We start from the raw sequence: 16,241 nt of genomic DNA on the forward strand, positions 1-16,241 counted from the left end.
TCAAAGAGGACTACTTTTTCTAACGAGGTCTAATCTCCACTCGTTACCTGTATTAATGGCACCTGTTTTAACTCATTATCGGTATAAAAGACACCTGTCCACAACCTCAGTCAGTCACACTCCAAACTACACTATGGCCAAGACCATAGAGCTGTCTAAAGACACTAGAGACAAAATTGTAGACCTGCACCAGGCTGGGAAGACTGAATCTGCAATAGGTAAAACGCTTGGTGTAAAGAAATCAACTGTGGGAGCAATTTTTAGGAAATGGAAGACATACAAGACCACTTATAATCTCCCTCCATCTGGGGCTCCATGCAAGATCTCACTCTGTGGCGTCAAAATGATAAGAACGGTGAGCAAAAATCCCAGAACCACACGGGGGGACCTAGTGAATGACCTACATAGAGCTGGGACCCCAGTAACAAAGGCAACTATCAGTAACACAATGCGCCGCCAGGGATTCAAATCCTGCACTGCCAGACGAGTCTCCCTGTTGAAGAAAGTACACGTCCAGGCCCGTCTGCAGTTCGCTAGAGAGCTTTTGGATGATCCAGAAGAGGACTGGGAGAATGTGGTATGGTCAGATGAAAGCAAAATAGAACTTTTTGGTAGAAACACAGGTTCTCGTGTTTGGAGGAAAAAGAATACTGAATTGCATCTGAAGAACACCATGCCCACTGTGAAGCATGGGGGTGAAAACATCATGCTGTGGGGCTATTTTTCTGTAAAGGGACCAGGACGACTGATCTCTGTAAAGGAAAAGAATGCATGGGGCCATGTATCGTGAGATTTTGAGTGAAAAAATCTCCTTCCATCAGCAAGGGGATTGAAGATGAGACGTGGCTGGGTCTTTCAGCATGACAATGATCCCAAACACACAGCCAGGGCAACAAAGGAGTGTCTTAGTCAGAAGCATTTAAGGTCCTGGAGTGGCCTACCCAGTCTCCAGATCTCAACCCCATAGAAAAGTTGTGGAGGGAGTTGAAAGTCAGTGTTGCCCAACGACAGCTCCAAAACATCACTGCTCTAGAGGAAATCTGCAGGGAGGAATGGGCCAAAATACCAGCAACAGTGTGTGAAAAGCGTGTAAAGAGTTACAGAAAACGTTTGGCCTCCGTTATTGCCAACAAAGGGTACATAACAAAGTATTGAGATGAACTTTTGGTATTGACCACATATTTTACACCATGATTTGCGAATAAATTCTTTAAAAATCAAACAATGTGATTTTCTGTTTTTTTTTTTCCACATTCTGTCTCTCATGGCTGAGGTTTGACCATGTTGACAATTACAGGTCTCTCTAATATTTTCAAGTGGGAGAACTTGCACTTTTAGTGGTTGACTAAATACATGCAAATGCATACAAACATCCTCACATACTGCTTTGTGTGTACATCCATGCAACATGACTCTGGTAACCAGATAACAAACACTGCACGCCGTTCATTAAATATGAATAGCCCGAAAGAGACAAAGAAAACACAGAAGAGTTCAGATGTGAGCTTTTGTAAACCATATGTTTTTAAACAACACGTCAATAAAACCCAAATGGTTAAGTTACATACCTGCGGCTCACTACAGGGTTGCATCCGTGTCGGTATCCGTGAGGCGTCTCTCGGTAGGACGTGCAAGCGATCCCTGTTACATTCTCGCTGAGCCTCGCTCATCCCGATTAGCGTCTAATTCCGCCCTCGTCGCCCGCCGGTTTCTGTCCCTATAAATAAAGTGACATTAGGAAGGAAGCTCCACACCAAAGTCAACAGAAGCACGTGACTGGAAGACAAAGATGCAAACAGGAAGTAGTACTAAGAGGTGTCCTAATCCTCTTTTCTCCTCTGAGGCCTATCACGTGCTTCTAATCGGGTTTCTTGGACACTTGCTGCATTTATTTTACGAGGGTCAACTTCATATACCTTAGTAATGTTACATGAATCTTCCTTGAGATGTACAAAAAAAAAAAGCTCACCGCCTAATCATCCCTTCCTCCTCCACGTTGACTCAATTGTTGAAGATGATGAGCTGCCATTTGACTGGTTGATCCCATTGAAAATGCTGTACAAAAATACATGTGAAAAGTGAATGACACCTTCCTGCATTCTCTCCCTGACTCAAAGTTCATGAATTATGAATGTCACCTACCTGTTGTTACCACTGTGGGTGCGTCATAATGTTGGAGTGGGGGTGCGGGGTCCCCATGAGGGACGTGACGCTGGTGAGTCACACGCCTGCGAAAGCACAAACACGACCGCACATAGTGACGTGAACAAGAGTTGGGGACAAAAATACGTACGCACACACACAAAAAAAACCTATTCAGAAGAGACATCTAGAATGTTGACCAATGGACAGCCAGAATTCCCACCCCCATGCATTCCAATGCAGAAGCACAACTGGAGTGTAGTTGCACTACCTAGTGGTAATATTGCTCAATTACAGTTACAGTGTATTGAGTCGTCTATATTTAATCTGTCTGGGGAACATAAAACATGATCTGGATGTATAGTTGTATGAAAAAGTATCTCAACCTTTAGGAACTTCTCAAATTTCTGCATAAAACCACCATCAAATGTGATCTGATCTTTGTCAAAATCACACACATGAAAAAACTGTCACCCAAACATTTATAGGTTTTCATATTTTAATGAGGATGGCATGTAGACGATGACAGGAGGGGGAAAAAATTAGTGAACCCTCGGCCTAAAGAGATTTAAAGAGCAATTGAAACCAATTTTAACCAAACAATTTAACTCGGGTGTGTGCCCAATCACTGATGCGTGGTTTAAAGCTGCCCTGCCCACTATAAAACACACACCTGGTAAGAATTGTCTTGAGGAGAAGCATTGTCTGATGTGTATCATGGCTCAGTCAGAAGAGCTTTCTGAAGACGTGAGATCAAGAATTGTTTATTTGTACAAAGCTGGGAAAGGATACAAAACCATCTCTAAAGTCTGGATGTTCATAAATTGACACTCATAGAAGTTGTCCACCAAAGATGACGCCAAGAGTTCAGCGCAGAATACTAAGAGAGGTAAAAAAAGAACCCTAGAGTGTCTGCTAAAAATTTACAGAAATCGGTGACGTAGTCCAATATCTCTGTGCACACATCAACTATATGTAAAACTATGGCCAAGAATGGCGTTCATGGGAGGACTCCACGGAGGAAGCCATTGTCGTCTAAAAAAAAAAAAAACATTGTTGCTCGTTTAATGTTTGCAAAAAGGCACTTGGACACGCCCCAGAAATTGTGGCAACATATTTTGTGGGCTGACAAAACCATAGTTGAATTGTTTGGGAGTAACACACAACGAAGTGTGGAGGAAAAATGGAACAGCTCACCAACATTAACACCTCATCCCCATCGTGAAGCGTGGTGGAGAGAGCATCATGATTTGGGGCTGTTTTGCTACCTCAGGGTCTGGACAAATAGCAATCATTAACAGGAGAATGAATTCAAAAGTTTATCGCAATGTTTTGAAGGAAAACCTAAGGCCGTCTGCCAGACAGTTGAAGCTAAAAAGAGGATGGATGCTTCGATCCAAAACACAGAAGTAAATCAACTTTAGAATGGTTTCAGAAGAACAAAATACACGGTCTGGAGTGGCCAAGTCAAAGTCCAGACTTGAACTCCATTGAGATGCTGTGGCATGACTTAAAGGCAGCGATTCATGCCAGCCATCCCAAGAATCTGACTGAACTACAGTAGTTTTGTCGGGAAAAATGGGCCAAGATTAGTCCTGATCGATGTGCCAGACTGATCTGCAGCTAAAGGAAGCGTCTGGTTGAAGTTATTGCTGCCAAAGGGGTGGGCCACAAAATATTAAATGTGATGGTTCCTTTTTTAGTTTTCCCCCTTCTGTCATTGTTTGCATACTTTCCTTATTAAAATAAGAACACCAATAAATGTTTGGGTGGTTTTATCTAGTTAAAGCAAAGAGTTTTTTCATCTGTGTGATTTTGACAAATATCAGATCACATTTGATGGTGATTTCACGCAGAAATGTGAAATTCCAAAACGTTCAGATATTTTCATTTCACTGTAGAGCAATTTATAATGTAAGATTAAAAGAAAATAAGGTTCTATAATGTGCTACTGTATGTAAAAGCAATAATGTGATGTTCAACAGTGTATTGATCTTGCAGTTCAAGTAAAATATCTAATGTCATCTTCCATTCACCCCCATTGCTTGCCATGAGAGCAGATGCCACTCACCCACAGGGATCCTAATGAGGAGTACAATAAAAATATTGGAAGCTCACCAGCATGTTACCTCGTTACGTAACGACCTGGAGACCTGCGACGAATTCACCTTTCAGGAAAATTGCTCAGTGCTGATGTGGCTTTAACAGTCTTGTGTTTACTGTTAAACCAGACCGCGTTCAAGGGTGGTTGCCATGGCAGCAAGAAGTGCCATTCTCCACCTGATGGCACCACTTGAATCGTTTCCTCACAAATCAAACAAGAATGTCAGTGATGACAGAGGAACCGTGGTTGTTTGATTTCCAAACAAATGATCACTTGCAGGTGGGCCAAGTCGCGCATGCGCAGCGTTAACTTCCTTATTCCTACCTGCTGATTGACAAATGCAAGCAATATTTACTCATTCATTTTCCGTGCCACTTTACGATTTGAAAATAAACACAAGTAAATAAACGAACTAATCGATTAAACATATAATACAGGTATACATTTAAAACAAATGAAAACACGTATACCGCTATTTAGCACCCACAGGATGTAGTTCTTCATAATCGCCACAGGAGGGCGACAATGTGACAAATCGCGTTTCGCCCTTTCAGAATTTCTGTTTATCAATGCAAATTTCCACATGGAAATGAACATAAACCACACTAAATGCATCAGAATGGAGGCAAAAAGACACTTTATTTGAAACAGAGATGTTTATTTAGACAACCGGATGCATGCCATAAAGAATTGTGTTACAGCAGCTGCAGTCACTTTCAGTGTTCAAACTGAAAACTAAATACACTCAGTTTATTTTATTTTTTTAGAGGGGGTTTGGCCAGCTCATTACACCTTCAATGTTGACATTTGAAGGGAAGTGTTGCTCTCACACAAAAACATTTAAGAGATAAAAGATGCACGTACTCTAGGTAGCATTCACATGCAATAGAACATCTTCTCTTCGGACTAACTGGACATTTGTCTGCACTATTACAGAAATTCACAGCTAGAAGTGGTTTTCTTCAGGGGAAGTAGGGGAGGGGGCGTCATTTTACATTTTAATGAATAATGCACATGGATGTGGAAGAAATAAGTAATGGAAATCAAACTAAATTGTGCTTATCCTTACTAGGCTTATTCATATTTATATATATATATGCTGGGTATTTCTATGCATCCCCCTGAAAGTGGTTCCTTGTCACAATTCCAGCCAGTTGGTCCAAGGAATTGCAGTTTCCCCCCAATTTACTGACGAGCCCCCGCCAAAATAGCATCGTATAAAAAAATAAATGCAACCCTTTCACAAAACGAGCAATAAATAAAAATCACATGATGTTTCTTTTACGGTATATACACACAGAGAGAGGTTGTTATGTACACTAAACAAGTGTGTGTTGCAGATGTAATAAGTTACACAGAGGGGATGATGAGACCACCACAGTCCTGTTGTTTGAGGTTTAAAAAACAAAATTGTTTCAGTTAGGTTGTAAAAAAAAGACAAGAGAAAGCCAGGAAAATAAGTAGCTTATTGAACAACAACATGCACGACGCTTTCCACCGCACGTGACGTTTTGAGGCAAACGAGCGTTCGTTTCGTGGGCCACAACATGCTCCGGTCCTGCAAAGGGGATGCGCTTCTTTTCCATTCCAGAATAGTCCGCCGTTTTAAAACCGTTCAACCCCAGTTTTAGTGTGGACTAGCTCATGTATGTACAAGGAGTCGCAATTGTCCGCAGTGCCGTATCCGTGGCGACGGCCATGTCCTCACACGTTTTTACACTTAGCTTTCCTGCTGTTAATATTCACAGCTCGTGTGTGGATTTCTCGATGTGTGCGTGTATGTGTGTGAAGAGGTCACTGAATCCTATATTGGAGACATAATCTACAGAATGTGTGTGTGTGCTCGTCTTTGTGCTTCTTTTGGTGTGGTTTTTTTCCACCCTCAAACGCTTCTTGGGGGTCTTTGCAGCTCGTGGGTTCTCCTGTTGCGTCCTTTCTTGTTGTCCTGTATGCGTCGCCACTTGGCGGTGTGCTGGGTCCCCGCTCGGGTGCCCGCCGCGCCCTGCCCCTTCGGACCGCTAGGTGTCTTGGCTTGGTTCTTGGGCGTCTGGACGCTTAGCGTGCTTAAGTTGGCTTGACTTTTCTGATTCGTCCCCTCCGGGAGCCAAGCTTTGCCCTGCGGGGGGACGGCCTGCAGCTTTTGCGCATTGGGAGCGAACGTTTTGGGCCGGGGCGGCGGGCCCGCCTGGGAGTTGGGTGCCTTCGCTTTCTTGGGCTTACGGTCCTTCTTCCAAACGCGGTCGCAGAACTCCTCCACGCTGTTGAGGTCCGGGTGATCCAGCAGGGACAGGAAATCCCGGTACCAAACGCGCTGTTTGCCAGTAGAGGGCGCCCCGGGCGGCACTGGCAGGATGTCGCCCAGCCTGAATGCCGGGATGACCTGCAGGTTGAGGCGCAGTAGAGGCTGGATGAAGCCGTGCTCCACCGCCTGGCAGTGGTACACGCCCGTGTCGGACTGAGACAGACTTCGTATCAGCAGGCCCTGGTCGGTCCGAAGAACCCGCTCGTCCATCTTGATCTGAGGAAGACCGCACGGGAGCAATGAGACCACTTCATGAAAGAAAAATACAGTCCCTGACAAAAGTTTTGTCGCTTATCCATTTTGTAGAAACAATTGCTAATAACTTGACTTTTAATTATTTAATTGGTTTCAGAAATGTCTCATATGAAAGCTAAGACCCTCCCAAATGATGTTGAATGTACAAAAACATATTTTTTTCACAGAAAAAAGATTGATCATTTAATGAAGACATAAAGGTCAAATTTTGGCAAGACAAAGGTTTTGTCGCCTACAGAAAGTAGTGTGAAAATTGAACAAAAAAATGTTCTTCAAATACAAAAATATGTATATAACACAAGCGTATTAAGTAGTGGTGCTGGGAGATCCGAATTTAATATTTTGTATGACTTCCATGGGCTTTGGCAAGGATTCATACAATTTATTGATGAAGTCATCAGCATTGTTGTTAATAACGGCGTTATTTTTTTCAGTAGTGGGTAATCTAATTAATTACTTTTCTCATCTTGGCAACGCCGTTACCGTTACCGAGGACGGAAAGGCATGCGTTACTATGCGTTATTGTAGTGGTCGAAAAGTCTGAGGGAGACTGACTCACCGAGACGACAGAGCAGAGCAGGAGTGCGGAGGAGGCAAGAAAGTTGTGACGCCGAGCAAACGCGATGCTAGGTAGCTCCAATAATACATGTTGTAGCCGATAGCCTACAAACTACGCCCGCATTTTATGGTAGATATGGTAGACATGGTAGATATCACATATATTGTATATAGATATAACTAGATGCAAAATGACAGACACCGCACAAGATGCGTTTGTAAACAGCCGCCATCTTAAAGCAGTAGACATTTTAGGACGGCTCTGTTGTAGAGAACCTTTCTAGCGAACCTGGGTAACTTTTTTTTTTATCTAAAATACTTCTAAATCGGCAAAATCTTGACTTGAATATATCTTTAAATGATGAAACAGTTTTAAAACTTTCATATGTCGAAAGTAGAGAGAAGGGAACTAATGCAATAATGGGAGCAATTTTAACAACTTTTAACAGTTGATTCAGGGTAAAGGGTAAATTAGGGTAAAGAATTGGGCTCGGGCCAATTGTACCAAAAACCTTCACAAAAAAATTCACATAGTGTGGCCAATGTTTTTTTTTTTTTTTTAATTAATAATAATTTTTTAAATTATCACCAATTACTTTGCCAAGTAACTAATTACTCTTACATTCAGGTAATTGAGTTACTGACGCAATTACTTTTTGGGAGAAGTAATTTGTAACTATAATTAATTACTTTTTTTCAGTAAGATTAACAACACTGGTCATCAGGAACATCAAAGAAAGCAGTCTTGCATGCCTCCCAGAGTTCATCAACATTCTTGGGTTTCGTCTTCCATGCTTCGTCTTTCATCCTACCCCAGACATGCTCAATGATGTTCATGTCTGGTGACTGGGCTGGCCAGTCCTGGAGGATCTTGATCTTCTTTGCCTTGAGGAACTTTGAGGTAGAGATTGAAATATGCGATGGAGCATCATCCTGCTGCAGAATCTGCTCTGTTTATGGTTAGTAATGTAAGAGGCAGCTAAGGTTTGTTGATATTTCAGACTATTTATGTTGCCTTCCACCCTGCAGATATCTCGCACACGCCCATACTGGATGTAACCCCAGACCATGATTTTGCCACCACCAAACTTCACTGTTTTGTGGCAAAAGGTGGATTTTTCAGATGAATCTTTCATTGAATTACACCACATTCGCCGCAAATATTGCAGGAGACCTACTGGAGCCCGCATGGATTCGAGGTTTACTCAGAAAACAGTGAAATTTGGTGGTGGCAAAATCATGGTCTGGGGTTACATCCAGTAGGGGTGTGCGAGAGATCTGCAGGGTCGAAGGCAACATACTGGATGTAACCCCAGACCATGATTTTGCCACCACCAAACTTCACTGTTTTGTGGCAAAAGGTGGATTTTTCAGATGAATCTTCCATTGAATTACACCACAGTCGCCGCAATATTGCAGGAGACCTACTGGAGCCCGCATGGATTCGAGATTCACTCAGAAAATAGTGAAGTTTGGTGGTGGCAAAATCATGGTCTTGGGTTACATCCAGTAGGGGTGTGCGAGAGATCTGCAGGGTCGAAGGCAACATACTGGATGTAACCCCAGACCATGATTTTGCCACCACCAAACTTCACTGTTTTGTGGCAAAAGGTGGATTTTTCAGATGAATCTTCCATTGAATTACACCACAGTCGCCGCAATATTGCAGGAGACCTACTGGAGCCCGCATGGATTCGAGATTCACTCAGAAAATAGTGAAGTTTGGTGGTGGCAAAATCATGGTCTGGGGTTACATCCAGTAGGGGTGTGCGAGAGATCTGCAGGGTCGAAGGCAACATACTGGATGTAACCCCAGACCATGATTTTGCCACCACCAAACTTCACTGTTTTGTGGCAAAAGGTGGATTTTTCAGATGAATCTTCCATTGAATTACACCACAGTCGCCGCAATATTGAAGGAGACCTACTGGAGCCCGCGTGGTTCTGAGATTCACTCAGAATACAGTGAAGTTTGGTGGTGGCAAACTCATGTTCTGGGGTTACATCCAGTATGTGGTGTGCGAGAGATCTGCAGGGTGGAAGGCAACATAAATAGTCTGAAATATCAACAAATCTTAGCTGCCTCTTACATTCCTAAACATAAAAAGGGACAAATTCTGCAGCAGGATGGTGCATCATTGCATACTTCAATCTCTACCTCAAAGTTCCTCAAGGCAAAGAAGATAAAGATCATCTAGGACTGGCCAGCCCAGTCACCAGACATGAACTGGATGAAAGAGGAAGCATGGAAGACGAAACCCAAGAATGTTGATGAACTCTGGGAGGCATGCAAGACTGTTTTATTTGATGTTCCTGATGACTTCATCAATAAATTGTATGAATCCTTGCCGAACCGCATGGATGCAGTCCTTCAAGCCCATGGAGGTCATACAAAATGTTAAATTTGGATCTCACAGCACCACTACTTAATTCACTTATGATGTCACAGCACCACTACTTAATCACTTATGTGATGTAGCATATTTTTGTAAATGAAGTACATTTTTTGTTCAATTTTCACACTACTTTCTGCAGGCGACAAAACTTTTGTCTTGCCAAAATTTGACCTTTATGTCTTCCTTAAATGATCAATTTTTTTCAGGAAAACAAATATATTTTTGTACATTCAACATCATGGAGCTTTCATATGAGCCATTTCTGAAACCAAATGAATAATTAAAAAGTCAGGTTATAAGCAATTGTTTCTACAAAATGGATAATCGACAAGACTTTTCTCAGGAACTGTAGACAACATAAAACCTGGCAGCGCCCACCTCCTGCTTGCGTTCGGCACCCGGCGTCTGCAGTTGCCAGTAGACAAGTGCCCGTTGAGACTTGGGGCTGCACTCCAAGAACATGCTGCTGTTCTCCACGCCGTACACCGTACGGTCCTCCACCACGCCACCGCCAACTTGCCCGTCGATATCATCTGAAGAGCATTTCATCTTAGACCAGGAGAAACAATCAAGTGGTTTTGTTTTGTTTTTTGGAACAAACCGTGATGCTGAAGGTCCGAACACTGGGAAAGCGGGTCTCCATTCCGGATGTCCTGCCGTCTGGTGCGCCTGCAAAGAAATAAAACAAGTCAGTACTGCTGCCATTCAGCCTCTAGGGGGCAATGTTACTCCTAGCAATGAAAAAGTCATTTCCTTTCTCCACTGCTAAACTACTTGTGTGAAATGGGGGCTGAATTTAATCACCGTAAACCTCCAGCGGCCTCTGATGAGCCATTTCCATGAAAGTCGCCTTTTTTAACGACAATAGCGAGAAATGTCATCGTCGAGCTTTTACCGCACGGTTCCTATTCCTCTCGTAAAAAGCTGGAAAGGGAGGTGAGCCAAAGGTGAGGGATATAAAGCGAGAGCTGCTCAGAAATAGGGATACAACTGCGTTCCCTCATGGGAATCGTTATTAGACTCAAAAGCGTTTGTGTGTTTCCAGGGCTTGAAAGGGACATGTAAAGGAGAATATTTAATGGGCGGTACCTCGAGAATCACCCCATCTGCTTCTCATTGCAGTAAATGTGTAGCGCAGAAGAATGTCAGGATGCTCCTGTGAAGTGTACTGACTGACACCCGTAAGCGGATTTTAAGGGGGGCCAGGCCGATGGCCAAAAAGTGTCAATGGATGTAATTGACGCTCCTATATACAGTTGTGGTCAAAAGTTTACATACACTTGTGAAGAACATAATGTCATGGCTCTCTTGAGTTTCCAGTTATTTCTACAACTCTGATTTTTCTCCGATAGAGTGATTGGAACAGATACTTCTTTGTCACAAAAAACATTTATGAAGTTTGGTTCTTTTATGACTTTATTATGGGTTAACAGAAAAAGTGATCAAATCTGCTGGGTCAAAAATATACATACATGGATTTGAAAAAGCGAATCATTGACTTGAACAAGTCAGGAAAGTCACTTGGAGCCATTTCAAAGGAGCTGCAGGTCCCAAGAGCAACAGTGCAAACAATTGTTTGTAAGTATAAAGTGCATGGCACTGTTTTGTCACTGCCACGATCAGGAAGAAAACGCAAGCTATCACCTGCTGCCGAGAGAAAATTGGTCAGGAGGGTGAAGATTCAACCGAGAATCACCAAAAAGCAGATCTGCCAAAAATTAGAAGCTGCTGGAACACAGGTGACAATGTCCACAGTCAAGCGTGTTTTGCATCTCCATGGACTGAGAGGCTGCCGTGCAAGAAGGAAACCCTTGCTCCAAAAGCGGCACCTTGAGGCTCGACTGAAGTTTGCTGCTGATCACATGGACGCAGATAAGACCTTCTGGAGGAAAGTTCTGTGGTCAGACGAAACAAAAATCGGGCTGTTTGGCCACAATGCCCAGCAATATGTTTGGAGGAAAAAAGGTGAGGCCTTTAACCCCAAGTACACCATGCCTACCGTCAAGCACGGTGGTGGTAGTATTCTGCTGTGGGGCTGTTTTGCTTCCAATGGAACTGGTGCTTTACAGAGAGTAAATGGGATAATGAAGAAGGAGGATTACCTTCAAATTCTTCAACCTTTGACCCAGCAGATCTGATCACTTTTTTCTGTTCACCCATAATAAAGTCATAAAAGAACCAAACTTCATGAATGTTTTTTGTGACAAAGAAGTATCTGTTCCAATCACTCTATCAGAGAAAAATCAGAGTTGTAGAAATAACTGGAAACTCAAGAGAGCCATGACATTATGTTCTTCACAAGTGGATGTAAACTTTTGACCACAACTGTATATAAAAGTAATAGGCGGAGTCTGACTTTTGGGGCAAGGGGGCACAACATGTTGATGACCCCGAAACGCAGTGTCAGCAATAAAATTAACTTACAAGAATATTTATAATAATAAGTTGACAATAAGCGTTTTTTGTTTCCCATCATTCTTGAGGGGAATTCTAAATCAGGCTGCTTAGGCAATACTTTTCACCAAGATCGTCATCCGTTGAATATGGTACGCCTGCTGGTGTCGTGCCAATGTAGTTACCCCAGTCAAAAATTGTATCCCCTGGGTGGAGCCATATTGAGGTAGATTTGTGTCTTTATTGTTCAATTAAAAAAAAAGTTGCACCAATAAAAAAATAAATAAATAAATAAAAAAAAAAAAGGTCCTTCAATCAAAATATATATTTACAAAAATAAAAAAGTTGCTTCAATAAAAAAAAAAAAAAAAAAGAAAAAAAATGTGTTTGAATGCAAAAATAAATTTGAAACTAAAAAATGCATGTGAAAGCTATTGTTTTTTTGATTGAATCAACTTTTTTGATTGAAGTAATGTTGATTTGTGTTTGGGCAACATTTTGGCAAAGACGTTTTTGTCTTTTTTATTCAATAAAAAAATAGGTTGCTTAAAAAACAGAAAAATCACTTTAATCCTAAAACAAAACAAAACAATTCAATCATAGAAAACGTTTTTGAACGCGAAAAAAATATTTGATTGAAAAATGTGCATTTGAACACTTAATTTTTCATTGAAAAAGTTTTCTTTGATTGAAACAATCCATTTTGTGTTTTAGCCATATTATGGGTAGGACATTTGTGTAGAAATCATTCAATCCCCAAAAAAAGTTGCTTCAATCAAAAAAATAAGATATTTTCAATCAAAGCCAAAAATCATTTGAAAAATAAAATTGCCCTCCCCTAATTTTTTTTTTTGGGTTGGGGGGAAATTATATGCAAAGCAAATGACCTTCTAAGGTGCTAGTCACATGACCTGTTCGAAAAATAATGTTGCTCCCATTATAAAATGATATTTTTTTTGTTCATTTCATTCATTTTTGTTGCAGTTTTATTGCTTTACAACTTTTATATATATATATATAGGTAGGTCAATTTCATGCAATGACACTTTTTGGCCACCATGGTGGGCCTGCCCCCCCCCCCCTTAAAATCCGCTTATGGTTGTAAAGCAATAAAACTGCAACAAAAATGAATGAAATGAAAAAAAATATCTATTTTTATAATGGGTCAAAATTATTTTTCGAACAGATCATGTGACAACTTAGACGGAAAATATATATATAAAATTTTTTTTTTTTCAAATGATTTTTTTTTCTTTGGTTGAAATTTTTTTTTTTTTTTTTTTGATTGAAGCAACTTTTTTAGGGATTAAATGATTTAGACACAAATTCCCTACCCATAATATGGGCCAAACACAAAAAGGATTGCTTCAATCAAAGCAAACTTTTTTGATGAAAAATTAAGTGATCAAACGCAAATTTTTCAATCTCAAATATTTTTTCGCATTCAAAAACTTTTACCATCATCAATTTTTTTCTTTTTTTTGCAGCAACTTACTTTGATTGAATAATGACAAAAATGTCCTAGCAAAAATGTGGCCTAAACACAAATCATCATTACTTCAAAAAAAGTTGCTTCAATCAAAAACAAACAAAACAAAAAAAAAAATCTAAGAAAAATCGCTTTCGCGTGCATTTTGAGTTTCAAATTTATTTTTGCATTCAAACACTTTTTTTTTGATTGAAGCGACTTTTTTTGGGGTTGAAAATATATATTTTGATTGAATAATCAAGTCAACAAATCTACTTACATATGGCTCCGCCCAGGGGATACAATTTTTGACTGGGGTAACTACATTGGCACGACACCGGCGGGCGTACCATATTCAATGGATGACTATCTTGGCGAAAAGTATTGCCTAATCAATCTGATTTAAAATTCCCCTCAAGAATAATTGGAAACAAAAAACGCTCGATGTCAACTTGTTATTATAAATATTCTTGTAAGTTAATTTTATTGCTGACACTGCATTTCGGGGTCAACAACATGTTGTGCCCTGCCCCAAAAGTCAAACTCCGCCGATGCTGACACCTAATTGCAAGAACCAAGATGTCCTGGCTGTGTTTTAGGTGTGCTGCGGGAAAGTGGTCTTTTACCTCTTGGCGGTGGGGAAGTATCTGGAACATTCAGTGCCATCCCAGGCGCAGTACGGGTCTCGGGCAAGGCAGCACTCGGCGCAGGCCTTCCCGTACACCTCGCAGCGGTGAAGGGACATTTGCGACACGCCCAGTGATGAGCCCAGGTACAGTTGTTGCTGTAGGGAGAAGGGTGCCAAAAATAATTGAATATTTTAAATGTATTTCTAGTTCAAATTTCAGGAAAAAAAATCAGATTGTATCTCATTCGAACTACCGTTATATTGGGACTATAAGCCACTACTTTTATCCTTAATTTTGAATCCTGCCGTTTATAGTCCAGTGCGGCTTATTCGTTGATTTATTCGGGTTAATAGGTAACACGTTATTTGAAAGCGGCATCATAAGACTGTCATGAGACCGTCATAATTATGACATGACACTATCCTGGGCATTACTGATTGCTTAAGACAGATGTCATTAAGTGTCATTTGGCAAATGATGTCACTCGCGCCATTTATGTCCAGCTCGGATCTTTTACATCCATTTAAAGGTGCGATAACTTGCAGGATAACACTAAATAGGTTTGTATAGGGATGGTAGAGACATAATAATGCCAACTTTTTAGGATGCTCAAATTGTCCCCATATGTTGTAAGGATACAATTGACCCTACCATTATTAAGTGAATTATTTTCATTATGTTCAGAGTTATATTTGCCTCTTTTTTACTTGCTAAATGTGCTCGTCCATTCCCTCCCCACTCCCCTCCCCTCTCAGTGTGCAAAAAATGACAGAAGGGGGAAAAATAAGTAAGTAAACCATTGCATTTAATATTTTTTGGCCTGCCTTTGGCAGCTATACCTTCAACCAGACGCTTCCTGTAGCTGCAGAAACCTCTGGCAGATTAATCAGGACTAATCTTGGCCCATTCTTCTCTGCAAAACTGCTGTAGTTCAGTCAGATTCCTGGGATATCTGGCATTTTAATGGGGTTCAAGTCTGGACTTTGACTTGGCCACTCAAGAACGTGTATTTTGTTCTTCTGAAACCATTCTGAGGTTAATTTACATCTGTGTTTTGGATCATTGTCTTGTTGCAGCATTTCCTCTTTTTAGCTTTAACTGTCTTACAAGCCACGTTTACATGCTGACTTTTATTCATACCGATTCAAATAATTCCGAATGGAAATTTCAGATCAGCTGTTTACATGTCACTTCATCTATTCCGATCCAGCGTTTACATGTGTCTGCCTTTATTCCGAAAGGACGTTTGACAACTGCCGTCTGACATGCGCAGATTAATCAAAACAAAGCGTCACGTTGCAAAACATGGAGATCGATCGTCAGATCAGCTGCTGTTTTAACTTTTCGAGTGGAAACAAAACTTCAGAAGGACACGCCGTTCATTTAAAAAGTTGTGTGGGCCGGTGGAGGGATTCATGGATATAAACTTTCCGCCCGGACTCCAATTAGGTGCGCTGTGCGTGTGCTTGGAAGCCATGTTGCAAGTGACGTTACTTACGTCACCAAGTGACGTCACCACGTCAGTACGGAACATGTGCAGAAAGAACGCAACCAGACACCATTCCGCTTCCCTGTTTACGTGATATAATTTTACTTCTAATCGGTTTGGGAAAAGGAATATTCCACCCCTGTGAAACGGAATGAAATTCCATTCGGTTTGGGCCTGTTCATTCCAAATGAGGTGTTTATATGAAACACATTTATTCGGTTTGAACATCTAAACCGATTGCAATTGGAATATTTGGCCCCATGTAAACGTGGCTACAGACGGCCTCAGGTTTTCCTGCAAATCATCCTGATAAACTTTTGAATTGTTTCTTCCATTAATGATTGCAAGTTGTCCAGGCCCTGAGGTAGCAAAACAACCCCAAATCATGATACTCTCTCTACCATGCTTCACGGTGGACGGAGGTGTTGATGTTGCTGAGCTTTTCCATTTTTCCTCCACACATCACATTATGCGTTACCGCAAAAAATTCAACGTTGGTTTCAT

The 16,241-nt window shown here is 41.2% G+C and overlaps 2 protein-coding genes across 4 annotated transcripts in view; both read right to left on the bottom strand.

Annotated features, from left to right (window-relative positions):
- The window catches only part of pcloa (piccolo presynaptic cytomatrix protein a), a 51,782-nt gene extending 47,305 nt beyond the window's left edge, over positions 1–4,477 (bottom strand). Inside the window, exons 1-4 of the mRNA XM_057855185.1 lie at positions 4,261–4,477; positions 2,143–2,228; positions 1,970–2,055; positions 1,569–1,717 (exon numbers count right to left, since the gene is read on the bottom strand). The gene's annotated coding sequence lies outside the window, so the exon portion shown is untranslated. The remainder of the gene's footprint in view (positions 1–1,568; positions 1,718–1,969; positions 2,056–2,142; positions 2,229–4,260) is intronic.
- A 406-nt stretch (positions 4,478–4,883) lies between these two features.
- sema3aa (sema domain, immunoglobulin domain (Ig), short basic domain, secreted, (semaphorin) 3Aa) overlaps positions 4,884–16,241 on the bottom strand; it is a 186,759-nt gene continuing 175,401 nt past the window's right edge. Inside the window, exons 13-16 of one of the 3 annotated variants that reach the window (XM_057853602.1) lie at positions 14,246–14,403; positions 10,359–10,426; positions 10,136–10,290; positions 4,884–6,764 (exon numbers count right to left, since the gene is read on the bottom strand). In XM_057853602.1, the coding sequence (XP_057709585.1) occupies positions 6,129–6,764; positions 10,136–10,290; positions 10,359–10,426; positions 14,246–14,403 (1,017 nt within the window). In that variant the 3' untranslated portion in view covers positions 4,884–6,128. The remainder of the gene's footprint in view (positions 6,765–10,135; positions 10,291–10,358; positions 10,427–14,245; positions 14,404–16,241) is intronic. The other 2 variants (XM_057853600.1, XM_057853601.1) reach the window with 2 other exon arrangements.

Source organism: Corythoichthys intestinalis, chromosome 13 (genome assembly GCF_030265065.1).
Source record: "Corythoichthys intestinalis isolate RoL2023-P3 chromosome 13, ASM3026506v1, whole genome shotgun sequence".
NCBI lineage: Eukaryota > Metazoa > Chordata > Actinopteri > Syngnathiformes > Syngnathidae > Corythoichthys > Corythoichthys intestinalis.